A 19,492-nucleotide genomic window follows, 5' to 3' on the forward strand; every position below is an offset into this window, starting at 1 on the left:
CAGCTCTGCGCTGTAAGTTCCTCTGGAGCGACTACACAAGCCGACGGACACGCCTCTTGGTTATTGGACGCTCAGCGCAACCAATACGGATCAATACTTTCTTCATTATTAGAAACATTTTACTTTTCATGGTCTGTTTTAAACAGGTGAGGCTGATCATTAGAGCGTCGGCTTTCATATCAGTTCAGGTTTCCCCTCAAATATTTAGCCTAAAGATAGCTTCCGGTGTTCAAAAGACACCATAATGAAATTATGGGTTATTAAGTGATGATTTCACAATCAGAATATCACTGAATACAGATAATGACAAATATCACAGTGAGGCTTGTTGTTTAGTACCTTAGACCAATTACTTTAATTGTTTATCATCAAGGTTATTTATCCCAGCTACTGTGCTTCAATATGTTCACTATATTTCTGAGACAGGTAAACAAACAAACAAACAAACAAACAAAAAAGTAGTATAAAGCTTCTAGCATTGCTCTCCTATAGCACGGTTGGACTCATGATGAACAGTTTCAAAACAAATGATCAAAACTGATACAACAGAACCAGAGATATCATCTTTTTATTCAGTGCATTCATCTTTCACTCCTACATTACCCACAAAGATATACACTTCTTTTTTTCACATATACAATAGTACTCCCCAAGACCATGTAAACACACTTTAATGTGGAAAATTGGTGGAGTTACCCTTAAAAGGGGCATGTGTATGTAGATTTGTAATAATACAAACTCAGAAATATATATATATTTCTATTAGTGAATAAACAAGCTGTTCTTAGAGGAAAATAAGGTCCCCAGAACACTGTTTGAAGCTGGAAAGGTGGCAGGGTCCGCCAAATATAAACAAAGTAAGACAGTACGAAATTGTATTGTCCTTTAAGATCAGTTTGTTTATTCAGTTATGAAAACAAAGAGAGTTTGTTTATTTAGTTTGTTTAGGCATAAAAAATCAGTCAGTGAAGCTCTTTCTCTTCTGATTAAGATTTCTTTCCCCAAAACTACATAGTGCACCTTTAAATTAATCTACTGTAGGCATCCACCAGAGGGCAGTGTCAGCTCTGGAAGATGGTGATGAAAAAACAGTAATTAATAATTTAATAAATTTATGATGCCACTTTAACACACAGGATGAGGACTAATACAAATCTTTAAAACAAACGGCTGAAGTTGATTCATATCAGTTTGTAAGTGGATGTCCCACATCACTTGAACACACCATCTACTGTTCTCAATAGAGCCTCGAATGTAGACTAGTTTTAATATGAGAATGTTGTTAAGATATACTTTGTTAAATCAGATGACTTAAAGGTTTGCTTATTTGTTATTAAGATCCTCATCAGCTGCTACCTGAAAACAATTGGGGGCCATGAAGGTCACACAATGTGTTCACATGGACAAAAAGCAAAGGCCTGCAAACTGCAAACAAATCTGCTATGATTACTGCTCCGACATCAAAATATTAGATTTCATTTCTCTAAATCTTTCTGGTCTTGACTTAAAAGCCAAAAAGGTACAGCTAAACATTCATTTTATTTTCCTAAAGATTTCCGCTTCCCCTCGGGCTGATCGATGAACACAAATTGTGTGTGTGTGTGTGTCTTTGGCCAAAGCTGGAGGCAGACTGCAGTTATGACTGGATTTTAGCCAGCTATACTGTAAATGCTGCTGCAGCACACATGCTAAAAGCTGACTGCAGTTAATAATCAGAGCAGGTGGCTGAGATAACTCGACTCATACTCAGGACATGATATAAAGGATGACGCAAGATGAAAAAGAACATAAGGAGTGTATTATGTGAGTAAATGACGTTACTCACACTGTAAGGATTTAGACAGACCAACAGCTGGATGGTGTGTCATGAGGAGTGGAGGTGATCAACACATGTGAGTCAAATGTTTTATCTTATCAATGTTACATTTTCCTCTGACTGTATCCCTGCAGGTCAGGTACTCTAGACAGGAGACAATGCTTTGTCATTACTAGTCCTGTTATTTGCAACATTTTACCACTTAAGTAAAATATCATGTTTGAGAGCAGAAATGTTTTGAATTGTGGAGAAAAAAGGCCTGCAGGCGGTGCTAATCACATCTCTTTAAAGTCCAAGGCTAAACTCGCTCCTCCATCCAGTGATGCATCTTTGAAAGGGATCCGGAGAGTGATGAGTTTCCTAATATACAATGTCTGAATCCATTCAGAGCACACTTTACTTTTTAAGCTTTTGGCTCATGTTAACTTTGGGTCCAGCAGCTGAGGAAGCTAAAATTCTAAACTCATTGGCATTAAAAAATAATCTGAAGCTCCACAAGGTTAGGGTTTATATAAGCATGTTTTTTGAAGATCATATTAAAACTTCCCACATATGTTGACCCAAAATAGATGATGCCTCGTCCAGCTGACAAGGACGACCCGGACCAGCCTGTGTGGCAGCTTGTTGTCTCCTTCTGCTGTAAGGGAATGATAGAGGGCGTCATACTGCTGCTCCTCCTCTGGCTCCTCATTCAGGTTCTTTTCGTTAAGAATTTGGAAGGTACTGACATTTAAATAAATCCAAGAGTGTGTGTGTGTCTATCCATGCATGTGTGTGTCTGTTTGTGTGTATGCCAAGGGCAGCACAGAGTGTGTGTTTTTCAGCTGCTACAAAAATGTGTATATTTCTTGTAAATGTGTACAGTCTAAATTGAATTCAATACTTCTGCTACTATCAACCACAGAACAAAATAGAAAAGTAATCTAAAGAAACTGTGTAATACTAGAAATATGATTTTCCAGTCCCATGGTTACCACATTCATCAGAGCAACCAGTTAAGTGTGTTGAGTAGGTTTCACTCACTTCTTCATTGATGAAAAAGAATATTTATTGCTACATTTAGTTTTAAGATATGTTACAGGCAAGATTACCTCGCCCCCTTGAAAACCGTACCATCTCTAAGGGGTGAAGGAGACAACGTACAGAAATCATAAAAGTGACCCTTGAATCAGTAAATTTAAAAAAAAACATCATCATCCAAAGGTCCACTTACAAATTGGATCACTGTCCGAACAAGCTCAGCTAGTTCCAAACAAACAAAGGGATGATTCACTAAACAGACAAAGTCATTGTTACAAGGCTCTGGTAACAATTACATCACTGAGTAGCCTGTCACAACAATTTCCTGTTTTATTTGAAGATCACCACAATGATGGACAATACTAAGTCCGGTACATCTAAATGGAAGCTCATGCATCTGTATTCAAATGAGAGGATATTTGACCCGCCCACACAAAAGCATAAAGAAAGTGACCCCATGTGTTAAAATGCCTTGATGCGGAGTGACATAAGGCGTCCGTTAAGAGCCCCTTTGGCCCGAGGGCAGTCATATTTATAGCATAACACAACCCAAAGTTCATGGATTGTTACTCTGTTTGCCAACAGGCATGAAATCTCTCTTAAAGATCAGGGACATACTGTATGTTTCTTTGTTGAAGGTCAAAGAGTGTGACAGGATGTTAGATGGGTGACTGAGTCATTCCAGTTAAGCAAAATGTTTCTTCTTAATTAAAGCTGCATAGTTGAGTTTCTTCACCACTTGGGGGCAGTGTAACAATCTGAAAACAACGACAGTTGACTAGCAGACACAGAGCAAAATTGTCATGCATTTTGAGTCATAACATTTGTCCATGTGATTTGTCGCTCTTTCCTCTTGAATGCTCCTATGTTAGATAAAGCATGATAAAGTAGTTTTTTCCAGTGGAAAAAAAACGTGGCTTCTCTTCACTCTAAATATATCTTTTTTTTCATACCCCTTTCCGTCTAACATCCAGAGTCCAGGAAATGTTTCTATGCAATCATAAATGCTACATTTTTGGTCCGAATACTCCTAAACACTAAAGCAGAGTACAAAAGCCCATCATTTGTTGAAATCAAAAGACTGAAAGACAGAATAGAAGCAAAATGTATGTCATATAATGTATGTAAATAGCATTGCTGAATGGAGTTTAGGCATACAGCAACTTAATTGCTGCTGTATGCCTAAATGGTTTTCTTGCAGAAAAGGCCATTTTGTTCTCATACATCAACAACACAAAGAGCTCATTTTCTTACCATTCACTTGTACACCAACCTTTAATTTGTCACATTCATTTGAACAATGCACGGCCCCCAACCTGTGCATCACCACTCAGGGCGAGCGAGGACGTGGCTCTGCTCACGCTCTGCTCAACATCTCCTTAACAAAATCAGTCCAGGGACCCCCTTCAGTTTTTCAGTGAGTAACACAGCTTTTGAAAGAAGTGACGCTAATTTAGCTGGAAGGTGAAGGAAATGCTGCTTTGGAAGCGGATCCTTGTTTTCCAAAGCTGAGCTAAAGGCATTCAGGTGAGCTCATCACATTGAAAAGATCCAACTTTTCTGGAAAAGATTTGAGTTTGTCCTAAGCCTGGCAAAGAGAGAGGACATGTTCACGTGTACAGTCATAAAAGTCTGAAGAAGGAATTACAAATCAGAGGTAGAGATGGAAGCGGGGGTTTTCCTGGATTTTTTCGTGACTTCTACGTTTTCTGCATTCTACATCTGGAGGGTCTATACATATAGCACATTATATCAATGATAATACTGTAATGTAATTGATAATACTTGTTTCTGATTGGATGGCATATCAGTTGCAAAAGCACACACACACCTTAAAGTATAAATTGGAAAATTGAAAATGTTGATCTTAAGATGATGGTGCCAGATAAAAAGTCCTGGGATTGCCAAAGTTGTAACAATTTATCCTCTGGGGACACTGAATGTCTGAGCAAAAGGAGGTAGAGATATTTCAGTTTGAACAAAAGCTGACAGACCCACATTGCCATCCCAAATGCTGCACCGCTAGCTAGCATGGCTAAAAATGCTAACAAGTCATAGTTGTGCAGCACACAGGCAGATGTGTACTCACTTGAGTACAATGTCTTGTTTAAAAAGCAGGTTGTAGTAAATGTAGAACTATGCAGGTGTGAGGTGGGGGGGTTGCATGCTTGTTATGGGTAATGATGCAAGTAAGGTGATAACTAATAAAGTCAGACTGGCTGCAATATAGTTTTCTGATTGTAATACCAGAAATGAAGTTGATGAACAGAGAATGTTTTCTGACCTCTGTCTGTACAAACATTATATTATCAGGCATGTATCACACACACAAACACATAGATATGTAGGTGTGAGGTCGCACCTTTCACCCACAGAAAAACAGGAAGTCAGCACATCGTCTTGCTAATCTGCTTGATGTTGACTACATCTTACTCTCTGTTTGGGCTTCAAACCAATGACTCCACCTTACCACGGTAATAAATATCAAAACATTACCCCTATTTTCACCCCCAAACTCAAATAAGTAGTCTGAATCTGGCACATTATAGCTTAAAACATCCTTTCAAAAAAACAAAACAAAACAAAACAAAACAAAACAAAACAAACAGTGATATGTCTCTTTACAGTTAAACAATGTGCCAAAGTGCTTGAGGCTTCAAGGTGATTTTAACTTTTGAAGTTCATCTCTGCCCTCTAGTGGTCATTAATTGCTTCAGGGACTGGTGTGAACACTTTTTTGGTCACTTTGCTTCACTTTTTCATCAATCCACTATTTCTTTACTCATATGCATGCACAGACTCTCTCTCTCTCTCTCTCTCTCTCTCTCTCTCTCAAAAAACATTTACTAAACATGTTGATAAAATGAGTTGATGGGATTACTGCGCCCTCTTGGCAGTGAGAGCCAGGCGGCTCCTGCAGTTAAATATTCTCTAAGATAGTAGATAGCTAGGGAAAAAAAAACAATTATAAATATAATAATTAAAAAATATAGTATAATTTGGCCACAAGATGGTAGCAGAGAGACATCACATGAAGTTTGACCTGTGTGAAAAGAGCTGAAGTTCACTACAGAAGTGACTGGAGACAGATTGCACTGACACTCAGTATCTAACTAATTAACTGTCCTAGTGAGTCTCTGACAGGTTGTGTACAAGAAAACTTTATTTATTTTGTGTACACATGCGTCTGGTCTGCTGTTAGTTTGGTCGTTAAATCACACATTATTAGTCTAATTATTAATGACTGTAACAAAACATGATGGGCAGCGCTGGTAGGCTGAACTGTTGTTAAAAGTCAGAGGACCCTTTCTGCCTCCGACGCTTCAGTCAGTGCGGTTAAATAAAAGCTCAGTCACTATTGGCTGGGAGGCTGCAGGTCCCTGCGCACTGGCTTCAGGTCCGCTCTCATAAGCAGCGCTCACACTGACTCGACACACACATCTCACCCTGTGGGAACATGTCGCAGTACACTCTGGGAGGTAGGAGCTCTTTCTTACTTCTACTGCTTTTGTTTAGTCTGCTCTCTCTCTGTGGAGGTTTTGATTTCATTTGTAGCTTGATAGAAAAAAATAATAAATGCAAACATAATACTATGCTGTTGATCTCTACTGTTTGAATGACCTAAATTATGAAGGAGAGCTGGAGTTGAAGGGGGGAGTCAGCTGAAGGAGAGGGGTCTCATGCACTCACTGGCAAGGTTACCCTAATTCTGTTTGTTTTAGATAACTTTGTATGAATAAGGACCAACAGCTTGTAGTCAAACACAATAGATTATTCTTGCCTTGAGGTTAGAGCAAACTTCACTTACTGTAATGTTATGCTTTAATCCATCACTATATTGCATTGTTGTTATTCCTATATGCAGGATTAAGTGGAGTCGGTGCCAGCAGCCTCTGCACACTCACTGCAGTGCAAAAAAATAGACACGTGCTTGAGATTTCTGCATTAAAATGCTGAATTGGCACAGCTCAGGTTTCACCGTTACCTCATTTGGTCTATGATCATGTCCACTGACCGGCCACTCTGACTCATATTCTGAAGCCACTTCATCAGCCTTTATTTTTCTAACATCACTGCTGCACTCAGCCCTTCAGTACTTTCATCTATTAATGGAGGCTGTGTGAGGAGCTGCTGCCGGCTCCTGGACAGGCTCACAGGGGGATGAAATGGATCTGCACTGACGGATAACATTTGCTTTGATAGTGATCTTGTCTTTATCAGTATCTTGTGCACTGCGCCTTTCCACTTTGACAAGCCTCTTGTGATGAGAGAGTGGATGTGTGCTACTTAATGGGACTTCAGGTTATCAGATGACATTTGTGCTTGTCAGTGTTTATCACCTGATTTTAAAGATATGGTTCAGATAAACTCATCCTCCTTTATTCTAGGTTAATTTATGAGTAAGAAATCACAGCGTTCCTGCCTCCTAAGGGATGAATTTTACATCAATATATTCTATAATAAATAAATCACCCAGCTTTTCTCTCTGTCATTCTCATGTCTGGTTGTTAACATTACAATGGTCACACAGCTGCCTAACCTTGTTTTTTTTTTTTTTTCACCACTATGCACCAGTGTGTCAGAGGCATGAGTCATCCCAATACACCCTCATTATCTGACATTTAATGGACATCAGGGTTCAGCTTTAACGGCTTCATTCTCTGTGACTCTGTCAGCTCCGTCACAATTTTAAAAAGCATCTTGTTTCAGAGCTTTATTTTGAAATTCTATTCTAATTCAAATCTGTTAATTACAGCATGCAAAGCTTAATTTAACGGGGATCTTAATTAAAAAATGTAAAAGACATGAGGGGTTTTTCACTTGATGCAATGGTGCAGTGCAGTAATGTCAACGTGTGGGATTTGTGTTAATCCAACATTTAATTGATTTTATTTTGTGGATGTTGACAACCTTATGATATAACTGTTTAAAATCACAATGTTGACCATGAATGTGCAATCAGGAAAATCCTCGAACGATGATTACAGACAACACACAAACATTATATCATACTCATTACATAAACGCTGTGCTTCTGTGTTGTATCGAAGCAGTTACTGTGACAATACCATTTATACAATTATGATTATAACCCTGAGACATTTCCTCTTTAATCTCATCACGAGCTCAGAGTACAGACACAACAAGATAATGTTTAGAGTCAGATGTCCTCAGATCTTTCATAATGAATTTGGCTTTATTGACAGTCTCTCTTTCATTTTTTTCTTCACTGACCGGTCACTCAAAAGCACAAAACTCTTGTCTGTCTCCCTCTCCATTTTCTCTCTATTTCTCTCTCCCAGTTGCTTTCTTTTTCCTAATCCCTCACAATATTAAACCATGACTGCTTTGTCGTCTGTCTCCATAGTTCACCTGCAGATCCTGCTGGCTGTGGGTCTTGCTGTCTTCTGCTACTGTCTAGTTCTCGGTTGCATCCTTTGCTGTCGCAGAAGAAGAAAGAGCGTGTCATCGGAGGACAAGGAGGCAGTTTTCTTGTCCCCTCATCCCCCTCAGAGGGTGACTGTGACATTGACTCCATCTCCACGCACTCAGCCTGTCAAGCAGCAGTATGAGGAGCTGGATGGGGATGTGTTGGAGTTCCCTTCCTCTAAAAGCAGCTCTTCTCCCTCAGAGGATGACCTCACTGCTCTGCCCTTTGACCCCAGCCCAACCAGAGCAGCTGAGCTGGTTCAGTCTCCGGGAACTTCTTTTCCGATGCGGCGCCTCAGCACCCCAGCTGTTCCCTGCTCACCCAAGAAACGTGCAAGTCACGGCAGAGCCTCTCTGCCCTCACTCACTAAGCTGAGCCTGGTGTCCAAGTCCCGTCGGGCGATGGGTCGGCGCAGCACCGTGAGCGGAGAAAGTTTTCTTTACAGCGAGAGCAGTCACCTGACTGCTGCTGCTGCCAGATCTCCCACCCAGCAAGGGGAGGCCTCCACATCACAGTATGGCTCTAACACTCTCTCCATCCCCTCCAAGTCAGCCCCTCTCCTGCACTTCTCCCTACTCTTCTCCTCTGCCTGTGGCACCCTGGTGGTCAACATCCTGGGGCTCTCGGGTGCCAGTCGAAGGCGCAGCGGGGTGTTCGTCCGGGCCAGCCTTCCTCCCCTCTGCCCCTCCCCTCAGCAGATTGCCTCTCGACGCCGCAGCCTCAGCCCGGACTTCCACAACCAGAGCTTTGTGCTGCAGGTGGACTCTGTGGAAGAGCTGTGCACCTGCACCTTGAGACTGGCTGTCTACAGCAGGGACTTCTCAGGCCTGAGAGAGGCTGCCCTGGGGGTGGTGGAGCTGCCCTGTGAGCAGATGGAGTGGGAGCCAGACACCACCACCACCTACACCAGGCAACTTAGCCCAACTAAAAGCAAGCTGAAAAAGGTACACTATGATTGGATGATTTCATTTATTTGATGTATGTCTTACAATCAAGCTTTCAAGAGCAAAGAGTGAATATAGTGGCTATAAGAGAACACACACAAGTGCATTGACAACAGCAGTGAGAACACTTCAGACTGAAGATTACCCAAACTCAAATAGAACCAGGCTGTCAGCACCCAGACCTGAGTCCAAACATGCCCTGAGAACCAAGTTAAAGTGTGTCTCAGGGATGATGAGCACTTGTTGATGAGTTGCTTACAGAAATGAAAAGGAATAGTTCAGGATTTCAGGAAATAAACTTATTGCGTTCTCAGTAAGAGTAAGATGAGAAGATTAACACCACTCACATGTAGGTAAATATGAAGATTCTGCTGGTTAGCTTAGCTTAGCACAAACACTGGTAACAGCAGGAAATCGCTCTCCTGGCTCTGTCCACTGTGACAAAATCTGCACTTGTAGAGCTCACCAGTTAACATGTTATACAGAGCTCCAGACTAACTAATTAGTTTAGGCAAACCCAAAAACATATTTTGATTTTATTTCTTAACAAATTATGTAAATAGCGGTTAACGTGAAAAAAGGTGCATCAGTGCGACCAATGAAAATGTTTAGTTGCAAGTTATGTATTTTTGGGTGCATGTGCAACCAAAATAGTCACACCCTGAAGCCCTGTTATGTTTCGTTTGTTTAATCTCTACAAACACCTGAGTGTAAAGATGACAAATGATGTTTAATGATGAGTTACATCAGTGTTTTCCTGAAACAGACCAAAGCCAGCCTAGCTGTGTCCCCCTTCTTTATGCTAAGCTAAGCAAAGTAGCTGGTGGCTGTAACTTCTTATTGAACAGACAAACAAGAGAGTTGTATGAATCTTTTTTTTTTTTTTAATCAAACTCTCTGAAAGAAAGTGACTAGGCTAATCATACCGCCCAAAATGTCAAACACTCATTCTAAAGGTGCAGTATGTAAGAATTAGTCACCTGTCAAATTCATACTCAAACAGGGGGAAGAATATCACCAGATTAACCGCTAACTGCTGCTAATTGTAGCCGCTGTTGGCTAGTTAGCTCGATTAGCCATTCATCTAGTGGTCTGACTGGGAATGTTGCACCGCAATGAGCTGTTGCTAGCTTGTTAGCATACCAACTTAAATAGATGTCAGTGCAAGACAATACATAGACATCTTTCACATAACGTCGACACTGTTATTTCTGCACACCCTGTTATAATTTAAGTTGATTTTTGATTATTTACGTGTATTTGTGTGTACAAGTTTGTAGGGTTTATAACCCCTTTCTGCACTTTTAACTGCTCTCTCTGATTTTTAGTGAATATACGATTTCAAAGATCTTTTTAACCAAGTCTGCATTTTCAGTTGATTTAAGGAATAGGCGAACTACACACGCAGACCCACAGTATAAATAGCACATATCATGTTTTATCCATGAAGGAATGTAGCGTCTAATCAGTTCTCCCATTAGCCAGTTTTCCACTGTTGTTAGTCATGGTGACATTGTTGTTAGCGACTGCAGAGCAAACAAGCAGAGTGCAGCAAATTGGCAGCGCGCCCACGCCGTGCCCTCTGCGGCTCTGTTGAAACTCTGCCAGAGGGCATTAATAACAGGCTATTGAAGGAAGGGGGTCCTGATGTTTCACCGGACATTACTCACTCAGTCAATCACAGCGTGCATGGTGGTAAGGCTAGCATCATTTCATCCCACGTGAAATTCAGTCAGGTGTACTTACCTCGGCCCCTCCTTTATGTCCATATATGGCTCATCCCTACCAACACACACACACACACACACGCACACGCACACACACACACACACACACACACACACACACACACACACACACACACACACACTATTACCATCCTCTCTCAATGATATCAGCTGGTTTATGTCAATGTGTGTAACTGTGCTGTTGTGGAGCAGGAGGTTGCTGTGAAAGAGCGGGGTTGCTCAGCAATCCGGATAATTCTGATGAGTGGGTGTGTAAACGGAGGCTGTGCCGTAGTGACTCCATCTTTCACGTAGGCACTTCCTGGATTTATAGTACAACAGCAGAGTTTGAAATTAGCGTAATGGGACCAGCCGGAGTATTGACGATTATTCATCTTTATCGCATTGCTTGTTTTGACGTTTCATGGGAGCAGGGGGCATGACGTGGCAGCACAAGAAGAAGCCGATCACGGCAGGGCTGCTATTGACAGTGTGGATGATCAGCTTTATGATGTCAGTTTTCTGAGCAAGCAGCTATATATATATATATATATATATACATATATATATTATCACAGTCATACCTTCATTCTTGGCAAATTGCTAATAATCTCAGCTTCCTATTGTCAGCCACTGAGGATACAAATGACTAACATTATGAAAGATGAATGTAAAATCCATATATACTGCTGACAGAAGTTGGAATAAGTGATATTTTGCTGAATCAAGCTTAAAAAACAGAGCATCATGTCATATTTTTTGGTCCCTAAGCTGTACTTGAGATAATGTTCTGGGTCTTGTTGACCTGCAATGTGTTCACCTTTTATTGACTTCAGCTCCACACAATTTTGTGCTGGGTTTTTCGGGTCAAATTGGCTTATTTGAGCTTCTGGGCTGAAAGCAGATGCCCATGGTATGTAAAAAAACAAGTTGGAGTTGGGAGCTACCGGCACTCAACATCACTTGCAAACATTTCACATTATAGGGAGTCCACTACCAGAAAGTCTGTAAACCTGATATACCATTGGATTATCAAGCTCTAGTGTGTGGCTGATGTGGCGTCAATACGGATCCAACTGGCAGAAAGTAACATGAGCATCCCATTTATTGTTATTTAAGCTCTGGTTTCATCTCCTGAAAAAAAATATCTTGGTCCAGGAGTGGGATGTTTGTTTATGATCAGGAAACGTAACGCTAAATGGATTACATTTTTCGGCAACATAATGAGGAAATGGTTTTTGAAGTATCCGGCAAATGTTCACTGAGATAGTTTTTTATTTGTTTTCCGCCAAAATATCCAATCTAGCATTACAATACCAACAGTTTTATGGTAATGTAAAGGCACTGACAGCACTTGGTTAAGGCGCACAAAATATCGTGATCTTGTTTAATCCAGACAAAGTGACTTTGAAACCACAAGCTTTGTCAAACTGTAATCAAAGTGCTTTTTTGCCTAACTAACCATAGATTGAGGTCTGAATGTGACTAATGGACCCTGGTGTCCACACGGACCGCCCCTCTGTGCCTCCACTGCAATAAAAAACTATTGTCACTAGAAAGTTATTGTGAAAACAAAGGGATTAATACATGATGACACTGGAGCAATATTGGAAGTTCAAACGCACTTAACGGCAAGTCTTCTTACCGAGTTGAAGGGAAAAAATGTTAATCTGGTGCAAAGTAGAGCTGTTCATCACTAGTGGTCAGAACTTGTACTGCATCAATACTGATTAAATCTCATTGATATTAGCCACCAGTACAAACATTACCTTTTCATTTTGATGTCTTGTCAAAGGCGAAAGTAATTTGGAGGTGGCCAAGTGTGTGACTGAAAAGTGTTTATCTTGAGAAAATCTGAAAGGAAAAGCTGGATAAGAGACATTTTTCTATGTCAAGCTACTAAAGAGGCCCCAAGACTGTTAAATAATGGCAAGACCACAGGGAGAAGTTTTTCTTATATTAGTTTTCTCCTGTCTGCTTTGGCTTCCATGCGTTGGAGATCACTGAATGACTCATATAATCAGCCCGTTATGTAACCTAAGATATCTGGAGTTAACCGAGTTAACAAATAATAACAGACTTCTGTGGTTTCAGTGCAGAAAACTACATAAAACCGATGTTCTATAAGAGTCTTTTTTTTACATTTTGAAAACAATGTTGAAAATGTTCCAGTTCCACCATCAGGAAGCTGCCTCAGGAAGTTTGCTGAAAGCTTGAAAAACTTTTCTGAACAACAAATCTCTTGCTATAGCTTCAAGGTTAGTTCGGCAATGTTTGCAGAATAACGCCTCTCCTTTTTAAAGGCAGTGTAAGTGTGAGTGACGAAGCGCTGGTGACAGACAGAGGCAGTGAACCGAAACTCACTTGTTGGAAGAAAATCGCCTTCACACTCTGCTGCCAGGGCTTAGCGAGCCGCCGGCGGGATAAAATCGGCCATTTGACAGCAGACTGTGACTCACTGCACCTCAAACAATGCAAACTAATTAGATCTGACATGTAATCAGATGTAAAATAGCATTATACCCACACTTTAGTACTTTTAACCAAAGTGCCTTAGTGCATGAACGTTATGTATTATTTTAGAATGAATGGTCAAACCCTGACAGATAAAGTAACCATTATTACTGATTAGCTTTAAGTGGTTGGAAATGTAATTCAGATTTAGCACACTGAGCTCCTCAGGCAGGTCAATCCAAGAAGCCTCATGAATAAAACAGATGATACTTTTTATATTGCCCTCAGATGAAGAAAACACGGTTCACAATGAAACTCTTACCTGTTCCTGTGATTCACGGCGAATCCCTCTGAAGGGGAACCGAGACATTGATTCTGACAGTGTCAATGCCTTGGTCGACTCATCCACGAGCATGGGTGTTAACTGCTTTACAGCTTGACTCTGCTTTATTCTCTTGGTTTCTCTCCTTGGTTTCATTTCATTCCCAGCCTCCCAAAGGATGAAGGGAACATCTGCCGGGTGAAAGAAGACATTTTTCCCTCTCTTGCTAAATCTCTCACATTTATCTTTTTCTCTCGGTTTCCCCCTCAGAGTGTGAGTACCCAGGAAGCGTTGGGTCACAGGAAAAGCTCAGTGTGTGTGCCGCGGGCTTTGGGCCAGCTGTTCATCCTGCTGCAGTATCAGACGCTGGCACAACGCATCAAGGTGATGGTCCGAAAGGCTGAGAATCTGGCCAAGCTCACACGGATCCCAGGAGCTGCAGGTAAAGGCAGAAAAATCCTCACAAGTAGTTTTTCATTGCCTTTCTTAATGCCACATATTTTGTTTTGTAGTGTCTTTGAACATCAGCTAAAATAACCCATGTTACACAACTGTATTCATGGTCTGGTCAAGTTTTGGCAACTACAACTGCTCTGATAAGATTAGGGAAAGAAAACAATGTCCTGCTACCTCTGTATTTGCTCAGCAAGTGGTTTATTGACTGGAAAACATGACAATCGATTGTTAAGCATTACTGTGGGTTGTATTTGGACATGTGGTAATTTTGATTCTTTATCCCAGTTTTCTTTGATAAAACCTGCAATAACAGATTCTATCAGTCACCTGGAAGCAACATAAACAAACTAAAACAAAATGCTGACATGTCATCACCTCCAAAAATGAAACTATGAAATTGTTGCCTATTAACACATCCAGCAGTCAACTTGATGAATGTTTTTAATCAAATATGCACTCTGCATTTAGCTCTCTTATGCTCCCAGCCAGCTCAGAAGATCTGTGGCAAACACACGATGATGATATTTACACTTTTTGGTCAGCGAGATAATCCTCACAGATGAACGTCACCACAACAAAAAAGCTAACGTTAGGCTATAAACAAACTACATCGTGGTTGCATGACCTCCCCAACACCACTAAGTATCTTACTCCACTACACTATACAAACTTTACCGTAAACTGATCAATCTATAAATTGTAAAGTTGGAGTTAAACCAGTTTGCATCTAAAACGGAGTAGATGAGTCTCTGTGTTTGGAATAAAGAGTTTAATGTCTCTGTAAACCTCTGTAGTCTCATTCAGCTGCTTGTTAGCAGCCGCCGTTAAAGGACACATAAATTATTTTAAATTTAAATGTAGAGTATTTACTGATGTATTTTATGTTGTGGAACAAAACTTGAAAAATATATTAAGCTTGACTTTAAGACGAGAGAAACGGAATTGCTAAAATGCTAACTTATTTCCAGGCTTTAGGACTCATTTCTGCGGCACCGTGTCTGGTACTGTAGCTGCTAAATGCTAACGGCTAGTTGCTAATTTATCTGCCAGCTGTTCAATCCTGAGCAGATAGTGCAGTCAGTTTAGAGTTATTGTGTTGCTGCTGTTGCTGCTGCTGGAAACAAGGTTTTTGATGCCAATAAAACAAAATAAAAAACCGAAACAATAAGCTGAAAGATGCTTAAGCATTGTAGAGTTGAGGGGAACATTTGCATACAGCTTTTAACCCCCAAGTTCTGGTCTCCCATCCCGTCCATAAATGTATATGATACTTAGTAATCCAGGAATGTCTGCCCTGATTCCTGGACTGTGACAAAAACAAAGAAAGACAGATATTATACTCACTATGTGCCTCACCAAAATGATCAGAATAGAGTGGAACGACATCCACGGACCTCCACAAGTGGATGGATAATCCTCTGGACTTTGTAATTATTGTCAATACACTCACACTGTAAGCGGCAAAATACATGAACACACGGCTGACGTGTAAACTACTCATCAGGTTTTACAGCCCGTCTGTGTTCTGCTCTATTGCCTCCGCTGCAGTCAGACAGACCGCATCCCTGATTGGTTTGTAGTATAATCAGATTAGGAGCTGATCAGCCCGGTGTCATTTCCCCTCCTGTCTGAATCATATCTCACTACATCTGATTTAAAGCTCTGCTTTGATGATGCTGCTGAGGAGAGGAGGAAGCAGCAGATTCTGTCAGGGGAAAAACAGCTTTGATGTTTTGGTTGTCCACACCTTTTTGTGAGTGTCAAGATCAAATAATTCCTGAAATCTGTCAGAATATATGCCCTTTGCAGATGCACGATTCTTGGCTGACAGTGACACATTGCTTTTTTAATTTTAGTAAATCCAGTTAGCATGCTCGAATGGATTTACTAGGAAAATCACATTTTGCAAGTGATGATGCAGATTTGGGACAGTGACAGTGGAGAGGTGTTCAGTGAGGGTTATAAACATGCAGAAAGATGTGGAACATCATAATAACAAGCCTGCAGTGAGCGTATATTAATTTATTAACACTTACACCTTCCAAAAATATAATGTCAATGACTTTACTTTTACCTTTTTTATTTGTTTACCCTTCTTAACGTCTGAAAATGACGTTAATAGGAAAAAAACAAAAAACAGATGACATTAATAAACAAAATCAAGACTGTGGATGTCACTTTTTCCCCACAGACCACTACGTCGTCATCAACCTGCGTCAGGACGGGAAGATAATCGGTACCAAGGAGACCAAAGGGACCAGCGGACAAAACCCCGTCTGGAACGCTCCATTCCTGTTTGACCTGCCCTCTGGTGACATCACTCAGCTGCCACTGGTCCTTGAGTTTATTGTCATGCAGGTAGGAAACTCTGCCTTACTTTGTCCATTAAGTACATTACATTTTAAAAAAGCGACATGCAGTTTTATGTTAAAATGCTTAAGTATTGGTAACTAAATTTCATATTTTTTTAAAATTGACTTTTCTACATGTGTCAACAGGGCCGCCTCTACACTAAGAGCAGTATTCTGGGTCGCGTCTTGATTGGCAGTGATGTCTCAGAGGCGGGACAGGGACACTGGAAGGAAATGTGCAGTCGGGGACAAACAGAGACGGCTCGCTGGCACATGATCCAATCGGATGTGCTGTAGGACTGATTGAGTTATTGCTACTGTCCCTCCGACGTCCAGTGAGTGACAACGAGAGGTGGAGTTGAGTGGGAATATCATGCGATTGAAGGGCAAAATCCTCCCACACGTGGTGTTTATGGTATTTATTTGATAGTGTTCCAGGTCATTTATCAGATAATGTTCATGAAATAAATAAACGGCAATGCAGTTTTAGGGAGAGAAAAATATAAGTCAAATAAAAGTGTTTCCATTATCGACAGAGCTTTAGTGGCAGAAGCACGGCTCACTGTTTGGAGGAGGGATGTGTGGCAGCTTTCTCCACATCAACAGTATTCAGCATCCCGACATTGCCTTTGTGATAACTTCCACTGTGACCTCTTTAAAAAATGTAGTCTGTATAACTGTATCATTCTGATTCTGTGCTGACGTAGTGGTACTGTTTGTATTCTGCCCAGACGCTACAGATGTACACGTGGACTAGAACTTGATGGATGTCCGAAAAAAGTGAAAGTTGTTGAGCATATATGTTGCTGCTCGTAATTTGCTGTGGTGTATAATACTGTGCCAGTATTTGTCCTCACACTGTAAACACCTCTCCTCACTAATACTGTATGTATGAGGCCATTACAGTGGCCTCACGTTGTGGCATGCCTGCTGAGTTATTGTTTTATTTTGGGTTTGTTTCTCTTGTTTTGGGTGGAAGCTACAGTACACATGTGGGGACTTGATGGGTCACAGATAGATAATGCTCAGTCATCTGCATTTGGCCTGCTCATGTGCAATGAATGCAAAATAAAAGATTTTTATAATAATTATTTAACTGTATTCAACAGCAAGGATTCAAGAATAAGGAACATCATTACATTATGTCTGCTGTGCAGCATGAAGTCCAGTGATCAAGACCAAGATCAGCATTACCAAATAACAGTGGACTATCATCGCTCCTCAATATAGTGAAGTACTATACTGTACAGTGTTGCTCCCTTGCTATGGGATTTTATTGCTGAACACACTCTGCAGCATTTTCTTTGATTAATGAGTCAAGAGAAGCCAAAATGAAAAATGACATTAAATTTCATGGCATGGTGACTTTAGAAAACAGTTGGACTGTCTCAACGTGGACTGAGTTTTCTTTGCAGTCAGTGGAATAGCAACTTTCTCTTATTTTTGAAACCGGAGTTGGATAATTAAGCTAGACAACTAAAACAAGAAAATCAAATGTCACTCTGTTAGAAAATATATATCACTGCTCTTCTCTTCTTTTTGGCCACGAGGCACAAATAATGATTTTCCCTTTATTGATTATGCTGACATATGTTCTGGTCTCTTATATCTGCATTGAAAACAACAAGAGTTTAATGATCAACAATGCAGTGTCCAGCCTAAAGATGTCCTCAAGATATCTTGTTGATATTTCTTCATCACACTTTCATTTCAACACAGTCAAAGGGTTTCTTAACATTTGTTCATCAGCCTTCACATATAAAATAATGGCAGTATATGTAATGAAGTAATTTGTTTTGGGTTTCAGGGGAAGGATTTGTTGTGTTGTGTTTGTGTTTATAGTATATTGTCCATGACTGCTGGTGGCATGTACTGTATTGTCTCAACTGTATATGAATGTCTCCCTTTCAAAAGGGAACAGTTTCAAATAATTTAAAATAAATTGACATATTATATGAAGATTTTTTTAAATCATTATACAGTAGTTATTATTGAGTTTTGGTGATTTCCCAGATTGTATTTATGAGCTATACCTTTGCTTTTTCACCAAAGACTGATTGAAGGAAAAGCAAGGTTGTAAATAATTAAATGAATGATGGTTGAATTCCATTTAGCTGGTTCAGTTTCAGAGTCCTGGTATACAGGCTCACTGTTACACCGTATGGAATAGAGCCATCATTAATGCACTATTGGTTTGTATTGGCTTCAAATCACAATGAATCCTGATGTTATTTACTTTTTTAACTGTATTTATTGAAGGTCCATTATATTGGTGGGACATCAAACCCAGGGGACAAACAATAAATCAATTCAAGTTGTGAAAAGGATCATCAATCATAAATTTGGTTGTTTTATGCATCAAAGGTCTGGAAACAACAACATGGAGAGTTTTCATCAGTCCCTGCTAACACCTACACTGCCACATCCCACAAATATAACAAACAGAATAAAGAGGGGAAATGGTTAGTCACATATCATTTACAGCTGCAGTTGGAGTTGGTTGAAAACATCTACATTGCCTAATCTAGATTGTTTCCACTGTTGTCTTTCTGCTGCAACTCAACTCTCCCAAGAAATCAAAGCGGGACTTCTCCTTGAGTGAGACTTGTTTTCGGATGAGTTTGTTAATGTCTTTTTCCTTAAGAAAAGCTCTGTCTCTGTAGGAATTGCTTCCATAATGTGAGACATTAATAAACTCATCCTTTGAGTGACAAAAGCAAGCACTTTTGGTGGACAGTTGGAGTTGCCCCATAGAATTGGTGGGTATTAATCATTTACACACGAAAATATGTAATATTTATATGTAATATAAAAATATAATATAAAAAATATACGTTTAAAAACACTGGAATTCCCCTGTTGGACTAACAGACAAGCCTACATTGCTATATCCATCCCAGCTGTGAAAATTGGTCAACAATAATGGAAAGTGTACACCGTTTGTATGTATTAGGCTAAAATATGGAGAACC

The 19,492-nt window shown here is 40.2% G+C and overlaps 1 protein-coding gene across 1 annotated transcript; it reads left to right on the forward strand.

Moving 5' to 3' along the window:
- Positions 1–6,230: 6,230 nt before the first annotated feature.
- LOC311255851 (synaptotagmin-5) lies at positions 6,231–18,441 on the forward strand. The gene is made up of 5 exons (XM_084350503.1): positions 6,231–6,315; positions 8,205–9,211; positions 13,985–14,156; positions 16,362–16,528; positions 16,669–18,441. Exons 1-5 carry the CDS (start codon positions 6,294–6,296, stop codon positions 16,816–16,818), a joined length of 1,518 nt encoding a protein of 505 aa, XP_084206629.1. The 5' UTR covers positions 6,231–6,293; the 3' UTR covers positions 16,819–18,441.
- The last annotated feature ends 1,051 nt before the right edge of the window (positions 18,442–19,492 follow it).

Source organism: Pagrus pagrus (genome assembly GCF_965226575.1).
Source record: "Pagrus pagrus genome assembly, chromosome: 1".
NCBI classification, from domain to species: domain Eukaryota; kingdom Metazoa; phylum Chordata; class Actinopteri; order Spariformes; family Sparidae; genus Pagrus; species Pagrus pagrus.

Bases quoted from the DNA above. Each gene is read 5' to 3' on its own strand.
- LOC311255851 (XM_084350503.1), top strand. From the start codon at position 6,294: ATGTCGCAGTACACTCTGGGAG. The intron at 6,316-8,204 runs GTAGGAGCTCTT...CTGTCTCCATAG, and splicing joins GTCGCAGTACACTCTGGGAG to TTCACCTGCAGATCCTGCTG. The intron at 14,157-16,361 runs GTAAAGGCAGAA...TTTTCCCCACAG, and splicing joins ACGGATCCCAGGAGCTGCAG to ACCACTACGTCGTCATCAAC.